The sequence below is a fragment of the Hipposideros armiger genome, unplaced genomic scaffold (genome assembly GCF_001890085.2).
Source record: "Hipposideros armiger isolate ML-2016 unplaced genomic scaffold, ASM189008v1 scaffold_29, whole genome shotgun sequence".
NCBI classification, from domain to species: domain Eukaryota; kingdom Metazoa; phylum Chordata; class Mammalia; order Chiroptera; family Hipposideridae; genus Hipposideros; species Hipposideros armiger.
In genome coordinates this window covers 856,616-882,556 of record NW_017731379.1, presented here as the reverse complement: position 1 = coordinate 882,556, position 25,941 = coordinate 856,616, and the positions used below count along the sequence as shown (strand labels likewise).

Here is a 25,941-nt window from a genome sequence, read left to right as displayed (position 1 = left end):
TGAGAATTTCAAAAAGGATGGGAAACCCATGCGAATGAAAATACTAGTTGTGTTAGGGTGCTATGAATATGGTGGTGGCATTCTTTTATATATTCTCAACTCTCATATTGGTAATGCAGCTTTCCTAGGCTCCAGTGTCCAATGAAGACCTTCAAATCAATTAGAATCGTAGGAAATTAGTCATAGGCACCATCTCTTTTCACTTTCAATGGATTTCCTGGAGCTCCTGGCAACTTCTAGGGTAAACCTTGGTGGCCTTGTTTCTTTCTCCTGTCCTTGATTGTCCCTGGTTCTTCTCTTTACTCTGCCACCTTGTGGATTTTTTGGGAATTGCGTCTTCAACTGTGAGCCCCTGTTGACTCACCTAATTGGTCTCGGGGCTGCTTTCCCTGGGAAGGAAGGTAGAGGATAAAAGAGAATTCTCTCTACCAGAGTAACACTCACAACAAGGTGACCTTGCTCTTTCAGTTTTCCAATAGTCTCCGGGGACAGCTGAAGGGCGTTTGGATGGTCCTGCCAGTATCACACCTGAAGGGCCTTCTCCACCTGAGACCCTGAGCCAGCATCCCAGGTTGGGATACAGACCCCTGACATTCTCTGGGAGTAACTTTCCAGTCTACCAGAGGTTCCTTCCCACCCCCACCCCTTTTTAAATTATAAAAGTAATACAAGCTTACTTAGAGCTTACAGTGCAGTGAAGGAGACAGATTTTAAAATGTAAAGAAATACAGTATTTACACATTATGGTTAGCAGACAGTAATAGTGGTGGGGTGCAGAGAACCTTCCTGAAGTAGGCCAGTAAAGTCAGACTTGCCCGAGCAAGAGAAATTTCAAATTGAAAGCCTGAAGGATGAGAAGGTTCTAGTCATTAAAAGAAGGAGGAAGAGCACGTGCAAAGGTCCTGAGGTGGGAGAGAGCTTGTTAAGTTGAAAGTAAGTGTGACTAGGTTGGAGTGAGCTGGAGGGGAGTGGTCCCAGTGGGGTTGGAAAGGGCAGCGGGCATAGATAACACAGGGTCCTATGGTGCATGGTAAGAATTCTGATTTTGTTGATATCCAGTGGGAAGATAAAGAAGAATTCTTAAGCGGGGAAGTGATGAGGTCCAATTGATATTTTATATTTCTATTTTAAGATCATCATTGCTGTTGCGTGGAGAATGGATTGAAGCAAACACGGAGGGAAGCTGGGAGACCAGTTGGGAGCCTGGTGCAGGAAGCTGAATGAGAGGTCACAGTAGCCTAGATTGCAGTGGTGGTAATAGAGAAGGAAGGATCTAGACCCACACCAGTCAATATGGTGCAACGAGCCCCAGGTAGCTACTGAGCACTTGAAATATGTAAATGGAAAATACCAGATTTTGAAGACTTGGTACAAAAAAAAAAAAAGAATGTAAAATATCTCATTAATAATTTGTTTATCTTGATTACATGTTAAACTAATAATATTTTGGATATTAAATGTTAAATAAAATATCATAGAAAACATTCTGATTCACAGATGTTTATTTAATATAACAAAACAATACAGTTATGTTTGATCCAGCCACAAAAAGCAAAAGAAATGAACAAGCTGACAATGCACATAAAAAAAATGCACAAGATGTTTAATGTGACAAACGTATGTTCCTAAAATAGTGCTCCTAAAATTACTAAGTTATTGAAAACTGTAGGAGGGACTATAGGAAAACTATATAAAAACAGAAGGATGTTAATCGTGACAGAATACATAAAACCAAACATCTACTTTTGGGCAAATTCGTATACTAGGCAACTTTGTTAACAATGCATGATATTTTTTCTTGTTTACAATCTGTTCAGACTATCTTTATACCAAAAGAGTGGGCAGAACACTTAGGTTTAATATCAGTTACACAACATTAGCATAAACTCAGAAAACTACAGATAGGGTATTGTTTGGTTTTTGTTTTTTGAACTGGCAAAGTGACCACAGAAATATCAGATCTCTTCTCTGAACTGAGAATTTTATCCCAAATAAATGTCACATATCTTCCAGACCTGTTTTTTTTTTTTTTAAAGATTTTATTGGAATTGGGGGAGGGAACAGCGTTGGGGAATTGGGGGAAGGGGAACAGACAAGTTGCTGTCCTTTTGTTCTGCAGTCTAGTTGTGGAGAACGTTGCTTCACTGGCCCATGTTGGTATTATCATTGTGCTCTTCCCAGGTGAGGCAGTCAGTCTCCGACCATTGGACCGCTGCTCATGGCGGCTGCCGGCGGCTCATGCTGGCTGGCGGTCACTCATGGTAGCTTATGGGAGCCCACTGCAGCAGGGGCTGCAGCCTATGCTGTTGCCAGTGACTCATGGCAGCCCAGCTCCAGGTTGAGCTGTTGTTACCATCTTAGCTGTAGAGGGCAGTGTCACTGGCCCATGTGGAATCTGAACCGGCAGCCCTGCTGCTCAGAGCTTGCGCTCCCAAGCGAACCCTTAACCAATGCTCCACTCGGCTGGCCCCAGACCTATTTTTATAATACACTTAATAATTTCTTTATGTGATAGTGATAGATGATTTGAATGTAAAAGCACTTCAGGTTACTGAGGTTTTAGTCTGTAAAAATGACTGCCGTGTGGCGTAAGACTGTTCACAGTCTGACAGTAGATTGCACAAGGCCCTTTCGGGACACATGGGAAGAGCACCAGGCTTTAAAGACAGAAGAATTCGGCTCGACTTTAGCATCCATCATGTGTGAACTTGGGCACATTTCACCTGTTTGAACCTCACTTCCTCATTTGGAAAATGGAGATGGATAATGGGGACTAGTGCTCGTTGTCGTGCAATTCATATCTTATTCCTCATCCTAATTGCACCCCACAAGATAGGTACTGTCATCTCCTTTATATAGGAGAGAAAACTGAAGTTCAGGGAGGGTAAGTGATGTACTGATGGCTACATTGCTAGAAAGAGGTGAAGCCAGGATGCGAACCCTGAATTTTCTGGCTCCCAAGTGGGCTGAAAAAAGTTTTTTTCACCTTTGTTATGCCCCTTGCTAATTTCCCTGTCTGCCTCTGAAATTATTGGAAAGGTCAAATTAGATTGGTGAATGGGTTCTGGGAAAATGTCATAAAATATGCAACTATAAGATGATTGCTTCTCAGTGAAAGAGTAGCCACATAAGCTGAAACTACAGATGAAAACTCATAAATGACTAGATGATGTCCTCGTATATGTACATATATATATCTATCTATCTGTTTAAGTGAAATGAATATCACATATTGCTTTCTCAAATTCAAGCTCTGAACGTCAAATTAGAAAGGGATAACTTCCTGCCTCAGGGTGGATGTTTATAGGAATTCAGAGGAAACTATTTTTGTGGTCACACTAAAAACTCAGTCAGATGTACTTAGCATAACACCGTAAGCGTTGTTAGTCAAAGCATAAACAAGCTTTGGGCCAGCGGTGGCTTCCTTCAAGTAGGCTGGCTCGCTGGGGGGAGATTCATTCTACAACAGACAAGGAGAGGAACCAAGGCAGGATGAAGAAATTATTTGTGCTCGTGATCTTTCTTACCTTACTGACTTTCTTCTCAGGTGAGCATTAACTCCAAAAACAGCCTATTTCAATGCTGACGCAAGAAACTGAAATAAGTCTATCTTATGTTTCTGAGTTATATTTTTATTTCAAATAAGATGTATGTTATTTGTATAAGTATATGTAAATGTATAATGTATCACAATTTCATGCTTTAGATTTCTAAGAGCAGGCTCCCAGAATCGCTATTGTTAGGGATACACTATTTTTTTTTAATCTTTAAATGTATTTGAACTCGAATTCTCAAAAATGCCCATCAACCTTCAACTATGCCTTCTTTTAGAGCTCATATGAGATCACTAAAATTCGATAGACTTTTATTTGATAGCTTTTAGCGTTTGTGTGTGATTATCAGAACTTAATATAATTTTATTGTCATAATATCTTCTTGGAGGGACCATGTGTGATGATGAAGTGTAACATAATCTTATTACTGAGCATCTTCCAATGACAACTTTAATTTGATTTAGCGTATTGGGGATTTAAAAAAAAAATCCCACCAAAGCAAACCTAAGGGATGAGAAACACCTTGACCAGAAAACTGAAGAAAATATGTTTTAAAAAACATATTAAATTAACACCCGCTTATGAATAAATGGGCCATTGCAATAGGTAAATATATTTGTTGTGCAGCATTGGCTCTGAGGTAACCCTATTAGAAACAATTTAGAGTTCCTTTCTGAGCCCTCTGGAATGCCACGTCCTTTGGGACAGGTCCCTGTGAAAGAACTTTAGTGTTTTGACTGAAATTGAACTTGCTAATCATTCGCCTTGCACTGTGAACTCGTGTGCCCCCGAGAGTCCCTAAGGCCCTGTCCTGACTTTTTCAGGGGCCTCCCCGATTCTGACCGAAAAGCAGGCCAAACAGCTCCTGAGATCCCGGCGCCAGGACAGGCCAAGCAAACCCGGGTTCCCTGACGAGCCCATGCGGGTGAGTGCTGGGCTCGGGCTGTTTGAAGGGAAAGTGAGATCACTTGAATGTTCCTTCGTTATGAAAGCAAACTGGGTGCCGGTCCCTGCTCAGCATGGGCTGCTGGATGGAAGTTCTGTTTGAGACTCGGGTGCAAGGTGACCTTAACCTTTCACCTATGCTCCTCCTTCCCCCCCTCCCCCCCCCAGGGGCCAGCTCCACTCACCTACTGTGCACACAGTATTTAAAATGCAAACAGTGGGGCTGATGGCAGAGTCCCAGGACCCTGAGAAGGCTGCTGGGTGTCACCCCGAATGGGTGCTCTGGAGCTGTGCCCTGTAGCTGGTGCCAACCCCATCTTCTCCTCATTCTCTTGAGCGCTGGGTGGGCTGGAACCAGTGTCCTTAGCCAAGGCTGCTCTTTCTGGGCAGGCAGAATCTCTGCTCCAGCTGCCTGCGGGGTTCTGCCTTCTCACCTCAGCTCTGCTGTGGGTTTGTGGTGTCCCCTTGCCTAGCCTTTCTGGACTAGGGCCCTTCCCCTGCCTTCATTTTGGACTCGAGGTGGGTGTTAACTGGACCCTACCACGCTGGCCCCGGGTCAGTTCGGGCCTGGCCTGTCTTCCCGGGTCGTGGTGGAAGGGCTGACATTCCTGTTATTTGTGCCCTGCCCAGGAGAAGGTCAGTCGCAGTGACCCAGGCAAAGTTAGCATGTCTGGGAAGCCGTGTCCGTGTCCAGGCTGGCCTCATTCATTTGTGCCCACCGCAGCTGGGCTCCAGGCTCACCCTCTTTTCATGTGTCTTCACGTCCAGGCCCAGAAGGACCTGTGGCAGCAATTACCGTCACTCGCTCTCGAGTCTTGTGGATAATTTGGGTTGTTCCTTTAAAATGTTCTTATTAAGATGCAGTATTGCACAGTGATGAAGAGTGCTGACTGCCTGGGTTTGAATCTCCCCCTTTGGTAACTGCATCATCTTGGGGAAGGTTCTTTATATTTCTGTCTCTCAGGACCCTCAACTATAAAATGGGGGTAACAGTAAATGCCATTACTTACATTATTATATTGTTATTATAAATAATAATGTAAAACAACTACTTTATGAGGATAATATAACGTGATTCATAGGCAGGCACTTAACACAGTACTCGGCACACCGTGACTACTCCCTGAGTGTTACATATTTGGGAGGCTGCCGACATTGCCTGGGTTTCTGCTCAGAGCTGGCGGCAGACCCAGGGAACTCGCACACGGCTATGCACAAAGAGGTTTAGAAATGAATCAAGGACGTCAGGCTGTTAAGGGTGAACGTGACTTTGTTTTCTTTGGTAGAAGAAATGAGAGGTGGCTCAGAATATCCAAGCACAGGGTGGAAGGGGTCTGGGAGGTGGGCAGGCACGAGATGAAGAAGGACTGGAGTGTGTTAAACTTTATCTTGGGTTTAGGAGAGCACGCTCGAAGGAGTTTTTTAAATGGGGGAGTGCAGCCTGGGGCTTTAGACAGATGGTTTGAGAGGCAATTAGAAGACCAGAGGCCCCAGATTGAAGTCAGGGACACTAATGCTCGGAGATGAACAGAGGAAGAGGAGCTGGACGGGGCTGAGAAAAAATTTGGGGAGATATAGTGGGAGACCAAGACAGAGTGCGGTCTCAAGTATGGCGGAAGAGGGTTAGGAGGGCCGTGGGCATGGGTGGGGGCAGGATGCTTGGTGCAAGGGTCCCCGGGGGCTCCCACTGGTAAAGGCAAGAAGGTGTGGTTCCCCACGAATCCAGGGGCCTTAGACTTGGAACTCCTTGGTCCCTGTGCTGTAGAACATGAGTCCATGTAGCAGTGCCACTTTTGATCTTGACTCAAATTTTTGGGCAGTGGCCATGGAAAGTTCTCCCAGAGCCACGTTGGAAGGCCCTGGCTGTCATAGAGGAGCTGACTTTCATTCTGTACTCAGTGGGAGCTGTCAAAGGACGTTAAGCAGGGGACTGATGTGATTAGAGCTGATTTATAAGGAGCCATTTACTGGTTCAGGACCCAGCCTCTGATATGCTGGCCTGCAGAGACCATTACACATGGGAAATGGGAAATGACATTTTTGGACACGTTATGGCACCTCCTGGCCATGGTACCCAGGAGACAGACAGCCGGGCTGGGACAAATAAGCACAGGTAGTGATCTCTGGGGACGGCGTGTGCCCTTGGGAGCTGAGCCCAGAGACCTGTGTGCTCACCACTTGAAATTACTAAGAGATGACTGATTGGATTATTTTGTTTTGCTTCTCCTCTCTGAGGGACTGTGCAAAAGAAAACTCTTTTAGAGAAGGGAGAGGTCACCGATGAGGGTGAACGAATGGTGCTTTGGGGAGGTATTAAGAATTGAAAAGAAAAACAAGTGTGAAGATTTGCAGTAGTCTCTCCCCAGGAAGACCTATTAAGCAAAATGTTTATCATTTTGACACTTGGCTTAAATATTGGCAGATGTTGGCTTCTCTGGAATTATAGGCTTTTTTGGAAACAGGTTCCGGGCTGGACTGTTTTGACCGCATGCATTTTGCTGATTCACTGCAGCAAGCATCTTTTTCTGACTCTGTAGCGGGAAGGACAGAATGCTACTGAGATGCTCGCTGGGGTGGCCCGCATGTGGGGAGGGCCGCTCCCACCCAGAGGAGTGTGAGCACCTTGCTGGGGCCCTTTGTGGAGGAAGGTAAGGCCCCTGTGGGGCTGAGGAGAGAGACCAAGAGGGATCTATGCCCTGGGGAAGAAAGCAGGAGGGGGACTGAATGTACGGAAGCAGCTGGGGGATGGGGGGAAGAAGATGGAAGGCTCAGGGGTGGTCAGATGTGAAGAGGGGTCAGGGAGAGAGGGGGGGGGCAGCTGGGGGCATAGGGCTCAGAGGGCACACCGCTGAGAAATAAGCTATGGTAGGAAGTAGCTGATATCTTACGGCAACGCCTGACATTGAGTTTGAAGCCGTTTTCTGCTCGGTGCTGTTATTAACCCCTGCCACCTCCAAGCCTTAAAAAAAAAAAGTCTGCTCTACACAGCAACCCTGTGTTAGTGGTTCTTTGGAGGAATGAGAGATGGCATGTGTTGTGTGGGTGAAGGTGGTTGACAAAAGGGGAAGGTAATCACTCGAATCTGGAAGCCGCAGTGGTGGAGAAACGGGCTATGAGATGAATTCAGGAGAAACATGGCCTCCAAACCTTCAAAGATTTGGGGGAGTAGGGTTCTAGGTGTCACAGGAATGGCACGGCCACTCCTGGAAGGCTGGGATACTGTTGGGACATCCCGTTTGAGGACATCCAGACTTTAGATGAATCGACTTCACGTTTTACTTTAGGACTCACTGCTTTGGTTCCTAGAGACGTGGTGGAGATCTCCTGGGTATCATGAAGCCTCAACAGCCTAATGGAGGGAAAAAAAAGATTGCCTGGGGAGAAATTAATGGCGACAGGGCCGTGTGGAAAGAAGGACTGCATTTGCGTTTAGAGGAAAGAAAGTGGAAAGAAATATTCTGAGCTTTCCCCGACCGTATTCCTCAGTCATGACCGTGCTTATGTTGATTTTCAGGGTTTTGGGTCTAAACTCTTGCTACTTAAAACGTGGCCCCAGACTGGCCTCGGGCTTCGCAGATCCTCGGGCTCCTCCCCACACCCCGTGAAGGCGACACTGCACTTCCACAGGTTCCCCTTGATCTGTGCGCACAGTTATGTTTAAGAAGCACTGTCCTAGAGAACAGCAGACGTGCCTCTTAGCCCCTGTGTCCTGGGTACCAGGAACCAGCCCATGTTGCTTTGTTTTGACACAGTTGACCTCTCTTCTTTCCTGTGGGCGCTCTGCTTGTCTGGAGTCCAGTCTCCCAGGACACCTCGCCCCAGCTTCTCCTCCTGCTTTGTGGTTTCTACTGTTCCTTCTCCTCTGCTAGATTCTGAGCCCCTGACAGTTGCTCTGAATGTCGGAGCAGCCCAGGGCTCTGCCCTCCCGCCCCGTCTAGCCCCGAGAGTTTACGTGTCACCTCTGTGCCGATGACCTCACACTGCTGCCTCTAGCCTGACCTCTCCTCATGGGCTCCACACTCCTTTATGCGACTGTCCACTTGACGGTTTGCACGGGAACATTTAATAGGCAGCTCAGGCCTACCAGCCCCTAGTGGAATTCCCAGTTGTGCCCTTCCTTACAGTAGCTTCCTGCCCTTACCTTTCACATCGAGCTAAGTGGTGCCACCTCCACTGAGTTGTGTTTGCTCCAAATCCAGGATCTGACCACTTCTCACCCTCCACCGCCACCACCAGAGTCCCTAGACTAGACTGAGCAGCACTGTGTTGCCCCATCTTCTGCTTCCTCTCTGAATCTCTCTGGATCTGTTCTCAACACAGCACCAAGAGCCAGTTCTTAAAACTTAAAACAGATGTCATCCCCTCGTCTGCTTAAAAACTTCCAGTGACTTCCTGTCTTACTCCGAATAAAATCCATAGTCCTATAGTGGACTACAAGGCCGTAGAGGTCTGGCTGTTCCCTCTGTCCCCACCTTGGTCTTCACTTGCTTCTCACCTCCCCCGCCCTCCCACGCCCCACGCTGTCTGAACATATCAGGCTTACCTGCCTCTTCACTGATGAAGTTCAGGCTGTGTGGAAAGCAGGGTCATGTTTATTCTGCAACTTGCTTCCCCCCCCCCCTCAACAATATGTCTGATTCCAGCTCATTTTAAACTGAAGCATAGTATAAATGTATTATGCTATGATTTGCATGTTCGTGTCCTCCCACCCTGCTGCATTTCATCTGCTGACCTAGAACCTGTGAATGTGACCTCATTTGGAAATAGGGTCTTTGCAGATGTAATCAAGTGAAGATGAGGTCACACTGGATTAGGATGGGCCCTAATCCAATGTCTGGTGTCCTTAGAAGAAGGACATGTGGACACAGGGACACACAGGGACGAAGGCCATGTAAAGACAGATGCAAAGATTGGAGAAACGTAGCTACCAGCCAAGAAACGTCAAAGATTGCCAGTAACCACCGAAAGCTAGGAGAGAAGTGCAGAACAGATGCTTCCCCAGAAGCCCCGGGAAGAACCTTGCCAGCTCCTTCATTTCAAACCTCTAGCCTCCCAAACTGTGAAAGAATGAATCTCTGTTGTTTCAAGCCATCCAGCTGGTGGTGTTTCGTTATGGCAGCCCCAGGAAACTGACACACTGAGTAACAGCAAAAAGGATGCAGGTGAAAGGATAAATTCACCCCAAATCTTATCATTGAGAAAATACTGCCATTACTGTTTGGCAACATGTCTCCATACACATATAGGGGAAAGAGGAGTGGATAAGGTGAGTTTTCTTTTCAAACTTTGTTTCTTTCTATTTTGAAAGTTTTGCATGCAAAGTTTGATGATATCAAGTACTGGCAAGAGTCTAGGGAACTGAGTGTTCTCATACGTACCACTGGTGGGACAGTGAACTCATCCTAAAAAAAGGGCTACCTACCTCATTGCCGAATATCACTATGGTCATCTTCGAAGTACTCCCCTTGGGAAGCTATGCACTGACGCCAGCGCCTAGTCCACCCTTCAAAGCAATTTTGGAACTCTTTTTCTGGAATGGCCATCAGAGCTGTCGTTGTATTACCCTTGATGTCCTGAATGTCACCAAAATATCTTCCTTTCAATATTTCCTTTATCTTCGGGTAAAGAATGAAGTCATTGGGGGCCAGATCAGGTGAGTAGGGACGTGTTTCAATACAGTGATTTGTTTACTGGCCAAAAACTCCCTCACAGACAGTGCTGTGTGAGCTGGTGCATTGTTGTGATGCAAGAGCCATGAATTGTTGGCGAAAAGTTCAGGTCATCTAACTTTTTCACGCAGCCTTCTCAGCACTTCCAAATAGTAAACTTGGTTAACTGTTTGTCCAGTTGGTACAAGTTGATAATGAATCATCCCTCTGATATCAAGGAAGGTTAGCAACATCATTGCAACAAGTTCACGAACTTAATTGTCAGACCTCAATACTTCTTAAAATATAGCAAAATAAAAACCTCTATGGCTTCTCACTACTTATAAGATAAAGGCCAAGTATGTTGGCCTAGGAGATAAAGCCTCCCTAAATCACCACTCTGTCCCATTTCCTGCCACTCCTCCAAGGCAATTTATGCTCCAATCCCCCAGAACTTCTCTTTATTTTTCAACTCGGCCATCTTCTCTCTGGTCTCAGTATATTTTCATAAGTGAGTGCCCTTGACTGCAATACCTTTCTCCATTATTTCTGCCTGGTACCCTCCTCTTCGTTCTCAACGTCACCTTCTCTGTTTCCCCTGACTTGACCCTGCCCTCCTGGTACTTACACACAAAATAATACTATATATTTAATAAGTACATCCACATGGATGTACATGTCTAGAAATAGAAATATAATCAGTTGACTGTCAACTGTGTCATCTCATCAAGGAGACTGTGATTGAAAGTGGTGATCCAGGGAACTTTATATTTGATGTTTGAATTTTAAACAACAGTAATATGTTCCTGTATTGCTTGTGTAATTACAAATAAAAATTTAAACCATTCTTATTTACTATAGAAAAATTAGAAACCAGGAAAGAATCAAAAGAAGAAAAGAAAATCAGGTGCAATCTTATTCCCTCTCCTCAAAGACAGCATTGCCATTTTTGATATATTTCTGTCTAGTCATTTTGTGTATATTTTTTAAAAAGTGTGGTCATTGTCTACCACTTTACATCCTAGTTTTTCTCTTAATATTATAACAGACACTCCCTCATATTATTATAAACCCTTTATACCATAATGACACTGAATCAGCCTCTTTTGTTAGATAGTTGATTATTTCCACTATTTCTCTATTATAAACAACACTCTGAACATTTCTGCTTTAAAGTGCTTTTAGTGTTTTTTATTATTGCTAAAGATATAGTCCCAGGAAATAAATGACTGATCCAAGGATATGAATATTTTGAAAGCCTTTAGTATATACCATCCAAGTGCTTTCCAAAAGGGTTTTTAAAAAAAATAATAGGGCTGGCTGAGTGGCGCAGTGGTTAAGAGCTGGCTTGGGATGCCAGAGGGCCCCGGTTCGGATCCCACATATGAGGGCCAGTGACACTGCCCTCTACAGCTAAGATGCTGAACAATAGCTCAACCTGGAGCTGGGCTGCCATGAGTCACTGGCGATGGCGTAGGCTGCAGCCACTGCTACAGTGGGTTGTCATGGGCTACCATGTGTAGCCAGCAGCCAGCGTGAGCGGCCGTCCAGAAGCCGGCGACTGATCTGCCTCGCCCGGGAAGAGCGCAATGATGGTGCCAACTTGGGCCAGTGAAGCAACGTCCTCCACAACTAGACTGAAGAACAAAAGGACAGCAACTTGTCTGTTCCCCTTCCCCCAATTCCCCAGTGCTGTTCCCATCCCCCCAATTCCTCAATAAAAATCTTTACCAAAAAAAAAAAAAGTATGTTCTTGTCTTTCAAGAGAATGTTCCAGTAGAGGTTTTAAGGTAAAGATATGATGGGATCATGATTGTGGCAGTTTTTTTTTTAAAAGATTTTATTGGGGAATTGGGGGAGGGGAACAGTGTTGGGAAATTGGGGAAGGGGACCAGCCAAGTTGTTGTTCTTCAATCTTTGTTGTGGAGGGTGCCAGTCGCCATCTGGCTTCCCATCGGCAGCTCGTGGCCTCTAAGCTCAAGGTGCGAGTTCAGTCTTAGTTGCGGGTGGGCATAGCCCACCATTGAACAGGCAATCTTGTTGTTACACCAGCTAAGCCATCTTGCCACCTGTTGGCAGCTCAGCTCGGATGCAACCTCACTGGCCTATGAGGGAATCAAACCGGCGGCCCTGTTGCTCAGAGCTCACGCTCTTAAGCCAACTCTTAACCAACTGAGCTGCTTGGCCAGCCCGATTGTGGCCCTTTTAAATTGGGGACCTGGGGCGGAAGGTGTGGGTGCAGTGAGGGAGGATTAGGGTTCAAGAATGACTGATAACTGTCTGTATGGACACCTTTGGGTCACTCGTTGGCATTAGAAACCCATGAGAAGAAGCAAGCTGCCTGGAATGTGTGTTTGAAGTTCTTTTCTTATAGCACCTGCCTTTGTAACTTGTTTCTTCTGTCCTTGTTTACCTGGTTAACTGTTATTCATTTGTAGAGACCCACCTTAAATGATGCTTTTTAAAGAGGCCTTCCTGATGCCCCTGCCCTTCCGCCATAGCACTCAGAGCACAAGACTGCTATTTTTGACTTTTTGAAAATCTGTCTCTCCTCCTAGGCTACTCTAAACGGCTTGGGCGGATGGACTATTTGTTTCACTTCTGGGTCCCCAGCACCAAACACAGTATTTGACGTTTACTAAATGTTCATTATACTTATCTTCATTCCTTTCTTTGCTCGTCTCCAGGACCTACCTCTACTGCAAAACCTGGAGTTTTCCCCCTCCCCCCTCCCCCCCAAAGAAATCCTTTTTTATTGCCTCCCTTAAATTCATTAAATTTCTCTCAATCGTCTCAAATTTTAGGAAAGAAATTATTTGCCAACTGCTGGGGCGAAGCATGGAAATTCTTTAAAAAGATGACGTACGAGCTAAAATTATGTCTTTTGTGATTGTATTCGTAAGCTCTTGTGTGCCCTGGGAATATGCTTTCCATTTTGGCCTGTGTTCCTTTAAGGAATGTTCTTGTTGGGCAAGCATAAATCACATTAACTTTATTGTCAGTAGTCTTTGCAAAATATGCTTTCATGTTTAGCCCCTTGACAAATGTATGTAGTAACTCCATTACCCTTTTGTTCCCCATGATCTCAAAGACCAGTTGGGAGGGAGTGACTGGGATGTAAATCGTGCACATCACTGATCTGCCTTCTTTAGGGCTAAGCCTTCAAGTGCCAAGTGTCCCCGTGTAGTTAAGTTCAGAGCCACCCTTCTGCCCGTGTGATTACCTTGCTGTTACTAATGAGCAAAATAATTTATCCACGTGTTGATGGACCTTTAATTCCAGGCATATGTCACAGGAAGGATTTTGGCCTTCTTGGAAAAAGTTCCCTCTTTGATAGGTTTACTGTCCACTTAATGATTTTCAGCTTAGATCAGGTTCTGGTGGGTATTTAATTTCATTATCAAACCACTCCAGTGTCATAATAAAGGACCACTTCCAGTTTCCGCTCTAATTATTGAGAAATTATTTACTTAAATCATTATCATTGGCATTAGACATGGAACACAGATAGTGGTTTTTGTTTTGCTGTATTTTTTTCCCCCTTTGAAGAAAGGAATCTAAAAAAAATTAAAATTTATTTTCCATCTAGCCCTTCTTTCTCGATCCAGGAACATTTGAGATTATCATTAATGCTGGGTCAATTCTAACTCAGCCAACACAATTGTTGAATTTGTGGTTTTCAGCAGCTTTGCAGTTTGGCTTTTCATCTTTGACTAATGATTGCTTGTAGGCCTTTGTGGCATATTCATTTTCCTAACATTTTAAATAAATAGTGAAATGTCATGGAAACCAGTGCTTGTTTCTCTGTCTGTCTCTCTCTCTCTCTCTCTCTCTCTCTCTCTCTCTCTCTCTCTCTCTCTGTTGGTTGTTTTTCTTCAATGATAATTTCAGCTGCTATTTAGGAGTATGAAATATATATGTACACTTGGATTGGGACGTTATAATGAGCAGACTGACACAGGTGTCGAGGAACCTTCCAAGCAGGATTTAGTAAGATTGCAGAGAAAAAACAGTCAATTCATTTATTCAGTCATTCGTTTGTGTATTTCTCTGGTGAGTTTTATTGAGGTCCTACTATATGCCAAGCACTAAGGCATATACTAGATATACTTTGGTCACCACCATCAAAAAGGCAGTTGGGGGTGACCAGCTAGCTCAGTTGGTTAGAGCATGGTGCTGATAACACCAAGGTTGCTGGTTCGATCCCTGCATGGGCCACTGTGAACTGCGCCTTCCTTAACAGAGTCAATTATGCCATTGTAGCATGAAAGCAATGTGTAACCAATGATCATGGCTGTTCCCCAATAAAAAAAATATATATATGCACACACACACACACACACACACACACACACACACACACATATATATATGCAGTTGGATGTTTGGCTGAGTGGGGTAGGGATTAAATAAGAATGTAAATGAGCATATAGTTACAGAAGGTATATCAATGCTGTATATTAGCAGTGACATTCGTTAATATCACCACCAATCTCGTCAGAAAGTCTTTAAGTATCAGAAAGCTGTCAGGCTCCTGGGAGTAAACACTACAACTTTTCTAAAATTCTTCCTGGAATTCTAATTGGAAGCTCGGATTTTATCATTTTGTGACAAGTACTGTCAGTTGTTTTCCTTGAAGTGACAGGCTCACTTCATCCATTTTCGAGAAGATGTCTGCCAGAAATGCACATAAAACACGGCTAGTTCAATCCTTGACACCAACAGTCACCCAAGTGCTTTCCCTGAAGAAAACCATCGTATTTGGCCACGCAGCTGAAGTGGCCTGCACATGACCCTCTGTGTCACTTTCTGCTGCTTCACTGGGGCGTTCTTCAGTGAAACTGCATTGGAAGAACATTTTATATTTATTCATCTGTTTTACACTGTGAGTGTGTGATGGTGAAGGATGCAGTGACTACTGAGGAACTACTACTACTTGACTCTCGCCAAAGAACCAGTTGTATCCACCGATGCACACAAGAGAAGGTCAATAATGTGTTAGTATTACTCTGTGCTCCCCCCAAGGGGAGCACAGACCACACTCTGAGGCCCTCAGCTTTAGTCTTTCGTTCAGCAGGCATTTACTGAAAGTTTCCTGTAGACCAGTTCCTGGGGGAGATGCTCAATGCACAACCTCAAGGCATGCTCAGGTCTTTCTTATCTAATAGGAACCAGAATCAAGTGAGGAGAGCTTCACAAAGAGACTTATTGCAAAGGTGTGCCAAGATCAAGGTAAAACAAGAGAAGATGCAAGATCCAGGGCTAACCGCTCCTAGTCATGAAGGGGTACGGGAAGGCTGTGGCTCCCAGAAATGGAGAGGGTAGGCCTCTAGGAGCTGTGGCCTTCAGGAGAGGGAGGCAGCCAACCTGCTGTGACTTCTCAGGGAGACACCAGGGGAATAAATGCCCTTGCCTCTCTCCCACCCTCCAGCCTTCCGCTGGTGCCTCCTATGTCAAACCCAGCTGGAAAATCCCGGACAAAGGGAGCTTGTGGTTGCACTTCCTCTAGGTCGTCCTCTCCCTGCACAGGGCCAGGTAAAGGAGGGGAGAGAATGGGTTTAGGGGGCAAATGAGGACTACGTATTTGGTACAGAACTTTATTTGTATTATTTTGTTGAATCCTGGCAACCCAATGAAATAAGTGCTAGTGTCACCCCCATTTTGCAGATGGACAAATGGAGGCTGGAGTAAAGCAATATTGGCAGGGTCTGGATTGGAACCAGACTCTGGTGCAGACCCTGACCAGACCCCTTAGCCTCTCCACCACATGGTCCAGCAAGCAGGCAACTTAGTAGGTTCCTTCAGTGTGCTGCTTACACGGAACAGCTGAGTAGGTAAAGCTACGTGCTGGGAAGTCTTTGCTCCTTATTAGCAAAACTTTACATGGCCTTCTTATTCCTCCCAGTTACTATTTTTCTGGCCACTCCCTGGAGAGGGCTGGACAGGGCAGGATTCAGCCCATTGCTGGGTCCCATGAGGAAACTTCTCACCATCTACCCCCCACCTTGGCTGCCCCAGATATGCCCTGCCAGGACACAGGGTTCATTTTGATGAATTAAATAAAAACAATGATAATCAAGACAAATTCAAACTGCAGGGGTCCTGGGGGAAAGGAAAAAAAATTCGGGAAATTTGGACACCTCAAAATTTATTCCTTTGCACAGTAATGAAAAATAGTTTTTAAATAGCTATACTTAAGGTAGGATGAAGACTTCCTAGAGGATTTTCTAGAAACTTAAAATTTTAAAGTTTTAAAACTGACTCTTTATTAAAGCTTTATCAATGCCATAGGAGGGCTTCTATGATTTAGGATTTTTATGATATCTATACATACCAAACTAATTTAATCTTATACAAATATTAGCAAATATGACTACTCCCTCTCAAGGTGAAACACCACTTCTCTGATTAATGGCTTGCTGCGTAAGGTTACCTAAAGGTGTTTATATGGATCCGTTTCATGCATACTTTGCAATGATCCGCATCCCATAATTACAGCACCCAGACGTCTTTCAGGGCAATGTCAACAACATATATCCTCCAAGTCAAAAAGCATTCCTATCTCCACCTACTCCCTTTTGTGAAGACATCAAGTTCACATGCTGATATGGGAGCTGACTCACATGGCATCTCCAGTGAGATAGACAATGCAGGCCAGTTAAGTCCCTACTCTCAGGGAGAGAAGTCACTGCCAAACAGAGTGACCAGGGCTATGCTGGGGGAAGTCCAGGGAACCTGAGAAGGCTCCCTGGAGGAAGCAACATCTAAGCTGAGGCCTGAAAAGTCAGGTAGGAGTGAGAGAGGAAAAACAGAACACACAGAGAAGCTCCAGGCAGAGAGACGAGCATAAGCTCAGGTAGAAGAGCAAGCATGGCCTCTGCAGGGGGGATGCAGTGCACTGCTCTAGTGGGCTGATGGTGAGAGAAGAGGCTCAGAAGATGGGTGAGGCCAGATTGCAGAGTCCCACAAACCACATTAAGGAATTAGTGCTTTTTCCGGAGCCCGGTGGGAGCCATTCAAATATTTTAAGCAAGGAAGCAACATGGGTTGATTAACAAAACAAAACAAAACAAAACAAAACAAAACAAAACAAAACAAAACATCACTTTGCAACAGTATCCTGCAAAGACAGACAAAAAAAACAAGAGGAATTTTTCGCTTTCTTCTTTATTTTTACATACTTTCCAAATGGTAATATGTATCATGATTGCAATAACCATAAATCCAATAAAGCCTTTTTCATTTTTAACATTTTAAAAACTCACCCTGGCAAAAGACCTGAACATAAACACCTCACTAAAGAAGATGTGCAGGTGGCAAATAAGCGTATGAAAGGATGCTCCACATCATACGTCATCAGGGAACTGCAAATTAAAACAACAGTGAGGTACCACCACCTGCCTATTGCAATGCCTCAAACCCAGAACACTCACCACATCAAATACTGGTGGGGATATGCAGCAACTGGAACTCTCATTCCCGGCTAGTGGGAATGCAAAGTGTCACTTTCAAAGACAGTTTCTTACGAAACTAAACACACTCTTACCCTACAATCCACCCATTTCTCTCCTTGATATGTACCCAAATGAGTTGAAAACTCGAAGTCCACCCAAAAATCTGCACCTGGATGTCTATAGCAGCTTTATTCACAATTGCTAAAACCTGGAGGAAACCAAGATGTCCTTCAGTAGGAGAATAGATGAATAAATTGCAGTCCATCCAAACAATGCATTATTATTCAGCACTAAAAAGAAATGAGCTATTAAGCCATGACAAACCATGAAAGAAACTTAAGTGCAAACTTAAGTGAAGAAGCCAATCTGAAAAGGCTGGATACTGTCTGATCCCAATGATACAACGTTCTGGAAAAGATGAAAACATGGAGACAATAAAAAGATCAGTGGATGCCAGGGGTTAGCAGGGAGTGGGGAATGAATCGGCGGAGCACAGAGGATTTTTAGGGCAGGGAAAACATGTCTGATACTGCATGATATTATAATGGTGGATACGTCATTATACATTTGTGCAGTCCCGTAGAAGGTACAACGCAAAGAGTGAACTCTAATGTGAACTCTAGACTTAGGGTGATGGTGTGTCAATGTGTTCACTGATTGTAAATATGCACCACTCTGGTGGGTGATGTTAACAGTGGGGAAAGCTGTGCATGTGTATGGGGACAGGGGGCATGTGAAAAATCTCTGTATTTTCGGCTCATTTTTGCTGTGAACCTAAAAATGCTCTAAAATAAAGTCTATTCAAAACAAACAAGCAAAAAACAAACAAACAAACAAACAAACAAACAAACAAACAATACCCCCCAAACCCCCACTCTAGCTGTGGGTGGAATGGAGAGGAAAGAGATAAGAGGAGAGACAGGGTGGGGGTGACCGGTTAACTCAGTTGGTTAGAGCATGGTGCTGATAACACCAAGGTTGCTGGTTCGATCCCCGCATGGGCCACTGTGAGCTGTGCCCTCCTTGAGAGAGTCAACTATGCCATTGTAGCATGAAAGCAATGTGTAACCAATGACCGTGGCTGTTCCCCAGTAAAGTTTAAAAAAAAAAAAAAAGAGGAGAGGCAGGGAGAAGCCTCTAGAGAAAGTGGTTGGAATCTCGGGCCCAGGAACATCCATGGGATTTAGGGGTTCCTTGGACAGTGGGAGGGGAAGATGAGGAAGAGGAGGGAGTCTAGCCAGCATGCGGAAGCTTCTGGCTTAACTAGACACCTGGGGCTGTGATCAGATACGTGGCGAATTCCTGCCAGTCTTCTCAGCAGTGCCCCCGGGCCACTCCTCTGTTTGCACCAGAAGACAGAGAGACAAGGAATGGGGGAAAGGAAGAGACTTTTGTAACCAAGACAAGAGAAGTAACACTTCACTCGTATTTCAAAAGCAACCTGTTCATTCATCATGTTTCTGTATCGACGAAGACCTGTTCTATTTTGTGTAGTTTCTTTGCGTATGAGATAACGCGATGAGAAACAATACACAGAAAACTCGGCCTGAACTGGTTTAGTTGCAGACCAAGTCTTGTTGGGAAGAGAAGGCCCACTCTAAACCTGGAAGTGACACTCATGTTGAGAAGGGGCAGAGCAGGAGCAAACAGAGAGGAGGGGAGAGACAACCACCGCATGCGGATGGGGGGGGGGGGGGGGGGACACAACCGCCCCGCCCCCATCGCCGGATCAGTGTACTCAGTGGCCACTGGCTCCTGGCAACAAGCATCAGTAACATCTGTTATTTGTGATCTCTGCCCCCTTCTTTTGGCAACAGCACACTCCTTGTGACTCATCCCTGTATGGCTCCTGGTTTTCTCCACTCCGTCCCCCATCCGTCCTCCACCCTGCTCTGCCCAGCTCAGGAGGCTGAACCCCCGTGGCCCACATCACTGGGTTCCCTGTCTGGCTAGCTTCTTCTTGGGATCTGCAGGAGATGGGGGGCAAGAGGAGAGAAAGGGTGGAGTGTTTGTTCCCCGCTTCCTGCCTGTTCTGCAGAGGCTGAGCCCCTCCACTGCAGCCCCTTTCCTCTGGGCCCTGCAGGTCTAGACATGGCCAGGGCTTCCCTTTATTGCTAGTCCTGAGTGCTGGAATGTTCTGTGGTGGTTGCCTTCACCCCGTTCACATGGCTGTGAATAGCTCCTTCATAAAAGACCCTTCAGGCGAACCATCTGAGGGAGAATTTGTGGTTCTACAGAAGCTCAGAGATCAACAAAGGCCGTCAGTGACAACCGTGGACCAGGGCAGGAGCATAGGGCTTCTTTCTGCTGTTATGGAGTGGGGGAAGGTGACAGATCCTACAAGGAGCTGCCCTCACCTGCTGGTTACAATGACATTGTCTAGAGCACGCGTCGGCAAACTGCGGCTCCCGAGCCACATGCGGCTCCTTGGGCACGTTCTGTCTCAAAAGTTTGCCAACCCCTGGAAGAGCCAACCCTGTCCCTCACAACAATTTAAAAATTATTTGAGAGCCATAAATATATTTTTATATGATCACCATTATGTGAATAATATCCTGTAAAAATTTTATAAATGAAACTAAGATTGTTTTATTTTCATTTCCAATTTTACTTCAGAGCCACGTGTACGTACCCAAAGAGCCGCATGTGGCTCGCGAGCCGCAGTTTGCTGACCCCTGGCGGCTCTTCGGTCTCAAAAGTTTGCCGATCCCTGGTCTCGAGCCACAGACCGAACTCAAGGGGCAGAGTTAGTTGTCACCTTCTGTTTCCTATCAGGCAGGCATACTGGTGAAGGCCTGAGGCGAGCAGCATGGTGGACAGGATCACTCTGTCAGGGTGGAGCAGAGATGGTGCAGGAGGTGGAACGTGGAAGGGAGAAATGGGAGGCAGAGTGACAGACGGAGAGGTGGAGACCCTTCCTAGTGCCCCTCTGTTCCGAGTAACAATCTTTTTTTTTTAAGTCTAACTTTGTTTGAAAATAGTGCAGCCACTTCAGCTTTCTTATATTTATTGCTTGCCTTTTAAAAAAGATGATTTTATCACACATGCAGGCAGCCATAACAAATATATTCTTGGCTATGCATGTTTTTTGTTAAAGATTTTTTTGGGGGGAATTGGGGGATGGGAAAATCACTGGAGAATTGGGGGAAGGGGAACAGACAAGTTGCTGTCCTTTTGTTCTTCAGTCTAGTTGTGGAAGACGTTGCTTCACTAGCCCAAGTTGGCACCATCATTGCGCTCTTCCCGGGCGAGGCAGATCAGTCGCCGGCTTCTGGATGGCCGCTCACTGCGACTGTTGGCTGCTCACGCTGGCTGCTAGCTGTACACAGTAGCCTGTGGCAACCCGCTGCAGCCTATACAGTCGCCAGCGACTCATGGCAGCCCAGCTCCAGGTTGAGCTGTTGTTCAGCATCTTAGCTGTAGAGGGCAGTGTCACTGGCCCACATATGTGGGATCTGAACCGGAGCCCTCTGGCATCCCAAGCCAGCTCTTAACCAACGCGCCACTCGGCCGGTCCTTGGCTATGCATGTTTTGAGCTTTACAAAAATGGTGCCACACTGTAAATGTCATCTTCTTGGACTTGCTCTTTTCACTTGACATGCTATTTCTAAGACTCACCTATGTTGTTGTATGTAGCTATTGTTCATTTATGTTCATTGCTATATAATACTCCACGGTGTGACCCTATCATAATTTATTTCTCCATCCTTCTGTCAATGGATATTTGCATGTTTCCAGTGTTTTTCTACTACACATTTGTTGCTGCTATGAACATTCTGACCCATATCTCCTGATACAAGAGATTCTCTGTTCTCAAAGTGAGCAACAGGATCAACATTGGCTGGGAACTTGTTAGAAAGGCAAATTCTGGGGCCACACTCCAGACCCATTGAATCAGAAACTCTGGGGGTGGGGCCTAGCAATCTGTGTTTTCGCAAGCCCCCAGGCGATTCTGAGGACTGATAAAGTTTAAGGACCACTGCTCTCGGGTATAAATGAGGTGTGAGTTTTCTGGATTGCAGGCAACCAATCGTTTTTTTTTGTTTGTTTTTTTGTTTTTGTTTTTTAAAAGTTCTGTGTTTTTTTTTTAAGATTTTTTTGGGGGAACTGGGGGAGGGGAACAGTGTTGGGGAATTGGGGAAAGGGACCAGCCAAGTTGTTGTTCTTCAATCTTCGTTGTGAAGGGCGCCAGTCGCCATCTGGCTTCCCGTCCGCAGCTCGTGGCCTCTAAGCTCAAGGTGCTGTGTTACAATATTAGTTGTGGGTGGGCGTAGCCACCATCCCATGTGGGAGTCGAACCAGCAGCCTTGTTGTTAAGAGCGCACGCTCTATCCGCTGAGCCATCCGTGCGGAAGCTCAGCTCAAGGTGCCGAGTTCAGTCTTAGTTGCGGGTGGGTGTAGCCCACCATGGAACAGGCAATCTTGTTGTTACACCAGCTGAGCCATCCTGCCACCTGTTGGCAGCTCAGCGACAGCTCAGCTGGGGCGCAGCGTCACTGGCCCATGTGGGAATCGAACCGGCGGCCCTGTTGCTCAGAGCTCGCGTTCTTAAGTCAACTCTTAACCAACTGAGCCACTCAGCCGGCCCGGCAACCAATTGTCTTTCAAAGTGGTTGTTTTAGGTTACACCTCATTGGCAGTGTATATGAGTTCCCGCGGGTACACACCCTCCCAGCACTTAGAGTACTCAGATATCTCTCCTTTGCCCATCAAGTGGGTCTGCCTGAGTGGTCTGTACAGAGAGGCATGGATATGGCTGTTTCCCCTCCTTCCTGTCTCAGAACTACAGCCACATCACGCACATCGGCAGCTCAGCTGTCCTTGTGGATAAAAGCCTCTCTTCTTTGTGGGTTTGTTTTGACAGGAGTACATGCACCACCTACTCCGCCTGGAGCACCGCGCCGAGGAGCAGTTCATGGAGCACTGGCTGAACCCTCACTGCAAGCCCCACTGCGACAGGAACCTGGTCCATCCCGTGTAAGGGGCTTGGGACCAGCCTCTGGTATGTTCCTTCTCCCAGGCCTTCTGTTTTAGGGAGGCAGCAGTGGACAACACGTGTGTAGGCTCAGAGGCCTTTGAGAACATGGTGTTAGGGGCACCAGCCAGTTAGCTTGTTATGGGCTGAGCGGTGGAAAGAGCGAGGCAGGAGAGACAGGTGGCAGCCAGGTTGAGAGAAGCCCTGGAAGACACTCAAGGGAGCCTGACCTCTATTGTCTCACCAAGAGACCCCAAACAGCAGAGGGATGTGACCCTATTTGCTGTCCAGACAAGGTCATTCTGGAATACAAATCTGGAGCAGTGTGGCTTGTTTAGACTTGGGTCTCAAGGTGGAGTCAGCAGTCATGGGCTTGACCAGTGTGACGTTTATCACCATCATCACTACTGGCACCAGGAGTAGCAACTTCTTTACCGTCTTCCCACAGTCCTCCAGGCTGGGAATCTGCCAGGCTCACCCTGTCTTCCCTCTTCCTCTGGGTTTGGCCTTTTGGTCCCCCTGAAGTGGGCTGCTCAGGGTTCCTAGCGTGCCTGCATACCCCACCTCGGCACCTTGCTCCTACCGGAAGCTGTTTGCTTCTTTCCTGACCGTCTGTCTATGTCCATCTCCTTCCTCCTTTTCCAAATCCTATTAGATAAAGCAGCAAATCCCTTCAGAGGTTAAGCCTAGTGAATGTCATTTCACCTCCGTCATTTATACGATGAAGCAGGACAGGATGTAATTGGGCAGTTTGTCATCTCTGATTAAGAGAAATCTTATCGTTGTTGCTTATTTTGTATGCTACTGTGAATTAACATGGAAAGCTGTCTTTAGAGTCTTGCTCTTTATAACTATCACCTAAATCCTCTCTTTTGATCCTCTTAACACCCCTATGTCATGGCAGGGCATGCATTTTAACCCTGTTTTATCGAGGTGCTAAAGGAGCCCGATGAAGCTATTAACTCATGCTAAGCAGTGGTTGGTATGTCAGTCTCTGGCCACTCCAGTCCTGCATGCTTTTACATGGATGGTACTGCTGGGTCCTCTGTGTGTGTGTGTGTGTGTGTGTGTGTGTGTGTCCTCTGAGGGGCTTTAACAGATAATGAGAGGAGCATCTGTTGGGAGTGGAACAGAAGTTCTGTTTTTGAGGGGCAGGGGTTGGCTGTTCTGGTCCTTCCAGCCTCTGGAGCCCTGTTCTAGGTCAGAGCTTGTCCCGCCCCTGCATCAGGGATCTTTGTCCTCTAGCACTAGAAGCCCTCGCTTGGCTTCTTCCAGAGAACAAAACTGTGGAGTAGTTAGGAGCCCAGACTCTGGAATTTGGCAGGCTTGGGTTCAGCCGTGTTCCTGCTCTGTGGTCTTGGGAAAGTTGCCTAACCTCCAAGTTTCTGCATTTGTCAATTGGGGCAATAATGATATCTATGGAGCCTGACCCACAGTAAATGACTGCATGAATGGAGGCACTTATTACCAGTGTGCAGGCCAGGCAAGAGGAACGTTTTTGGGGTTGAGTGAGCCCCATGGCAGCACCTTCCAGGGCAACTGAGCCCCCTGCCTCGAGCTAGAATAGGCTTTGGGGATCAGCTGCGGGTGGGGGTGGGGGTGGGTCCTATAAAACACAAGATTCCTCAGAGGCCTCACTCCAAGCATCTCCATTTACATGAAGACAAGGAAGCAGTGGCTGGAGAGGCATCAGATTGGAATGTGGAGACAGACAACATTCAGACAGTGATTCCACTTGAGGAAAATTGCCCAATGTCTCTCTCAGTTTCCTTATCAAAATGAGGATAGTAAGAGTTCCTCCCTCATATGGTCGTTCTGAGCATTAAAAAAGTCAATGCATGGAAAACAGTGCTGCCCTGGTACATCATAGGAAGTGCTTAGGAAGTGACAGCTTGGTGGCGGTTTCCTCCCCCCACCCCCAGTCTCCTCTTTCTCCTCTCCTCCTTGTCACCGTCTCCCTCCTTCTTTATCCACATCACCATCATGGTAACACTATTTTCTCGTTCTTTTCCAGCAAGCACTTTGATAAGCATCGACCTGGATAACGCCAAAACAGGATGAGGCTCCTTCTGTCATTTACTGTTCAGCTGCGGGAATGGATGTCTTCAGACCTTGTGAACTGTGGCCATGGCAAGGGTTGCCTTGGGGATTGGTGGCAAATGCATGTGCTGCTTCATTTTACTAACCTGCATAACTCACCGAAACCAAGTGCTTAAAGCATAGACACCCCCTCCCCCCGCAAATAGCCACCCTAGCAGTTTGGAAGGATGGGCAGAGTGAGAATCTTACCTGGGCTGATGGAGCCGGTCCTCCAAAGCGTGGAAGCAGGCTGCCTGCTTTATCTAAGGACTCAGAATAGTGAAGCGCCATTTGGGGTGGTGGAGGTTTTGGGACACCTGTTTTTCCCTCTCCTTTTCTGCTCTAATAAATATAGGTGTTAAACCTGCTTTCCGTGGTGTCTCTTTTCCTTTCCTTCCAAGAAGACAGCAGAGATTTCCCTCCATTGTTTATCTATGTGAATCTAGCATCAGAAAGCACATTGTTCTTGGAATAAATGAATGGATGAAAATACAAACACCCAGCAATTTTTCACAAGAGCCATCTAATTTTTGGAGATTATTTGCCCCAGGCCAGCTCTGGATACAGCCATAAGTTGACACCAGGTACCCATCCTGGTCTTCTAGCCAAGGAGGTGTTTCTTGTGGAAAGTGGGTGGCAGCTCCTATATCCCAGGGCCCCTCACCTGCCCACAACCCCCAGTGTAAGAGACTGGACTATCCAAGACTAACAAAAACAGAAGCTGGAAGGACAACAGACAGCGGGCTGAATGGTCTTAGGGCGAACCTGACATCGTCAAAAACAGGTAAGGAGAAATGCCCATACACCCTAGGCAACAGAGGAGGGCCTGTCCCAAGGAAGCCTAGGAGGTCTTGCCCAGGAGAAAGTCACTGAACTTCTCAACATTGATGACTCCACCATTTATTTTCTGTGTGCATAGGGCCAAAGCCTGCACTAGGATTTTTACATACAGTAACTTTAATCATTGCACCTACTCTATGTAGTAGCTGTGGTCATTATTCCCACTTTATCAATGAGGAAACTGAGGTTTACAGACTTTAGAGAGTGTATTAGTTTTCTATCTCAGCTGTAACAAATTACCAGAAATGTAGTGGCTTCAAGCACCACGGATTTATTATCTTACACTCTACAGGTCAGAAGTCTAACACGAGTTGCACTGGGCTAAAATCAGGGTGTTGGCAGGGCTGCGTTCCCCTCTGGAAGTTCTAGGGGTGAATCTGTTTCCTTGCCTTTTCCAGCTTCTTGAGGCTGACTGAATTCCCAGCTCATGTTCCCCCTTCCTCCA

At 46.0% G+C, this 25,941-nt stretch overlaps 1 protein-coding gene across 2 annotated transcripts; it reads left to right on the top strand.

The window, feature by feature from the left end:
* The first annotated feature begins 490 nt into the window (after window positions 1-490).
* Window positions 491-25,024, top strand: CUNH17orf67 (chromosome unknown C17orf67 homolog). 2 transcript variants are annotated; one of them, XM_019636748.1, is made up of 5 exons: window positions 491-571; window positions 1,133-1,312; window positions 4,379-4,479; window positions 22,467-22,604; window positions 24,592-25,024. In XM_019636748.1, the coding sequence occupies exons 2-4, from the start codon at window positions 1,294-1,296 to the stop codon at window positions 22,581-22,583; spliced, it is 237 nt and encodes a 78-aa protein (XP_019492293.1). In that variant the 5' UTR covers window positions 491-571; window positions 1,133-1,293; the 3' UTR covers window positions 22,584-22,604; window positions 24,592-25,024. The 2 variants fall into 2 exon arrangements, with proteins under 2 accessions (XP_019492293.1, XP_019492292.1); XM_019636747.1 differs by lacking the exons at window positions 491-571; window positions 1,133-1,312 and adding an exon at window positions 3,388-3,547.
* Window positions 25,025-25,941: the final 917 nt, after the last annotated feature.

What these genes read in the sequence shown, in the direction of transcription:
- CUNH17orf67 (XM_019636747.1), top strand. Translation starts at nt 3,493, where the DNA reads ATGAAGAAATTATTTGTGCTCGTGATCTTTCTTACCTTACTGACTTTC. An exon ending in CTTACTGACTTTCTTCTCAG is followed by an intron (nt 3,548 to 4,378) that starts GTGAGCATTAAC and finishes TGACTTTTTCAG; the next exon opens with GGGCCTCCCCGATTCTGACC. An exon ending in TCCCTGACGAGCCCATGCGG is followed by an intron (nt 4,480 to 22,466) that starts GTGAGTGCTGGG and finishes TTGTTTTGACAG; the next exon opens with GAGTACATGCACCACCTACT.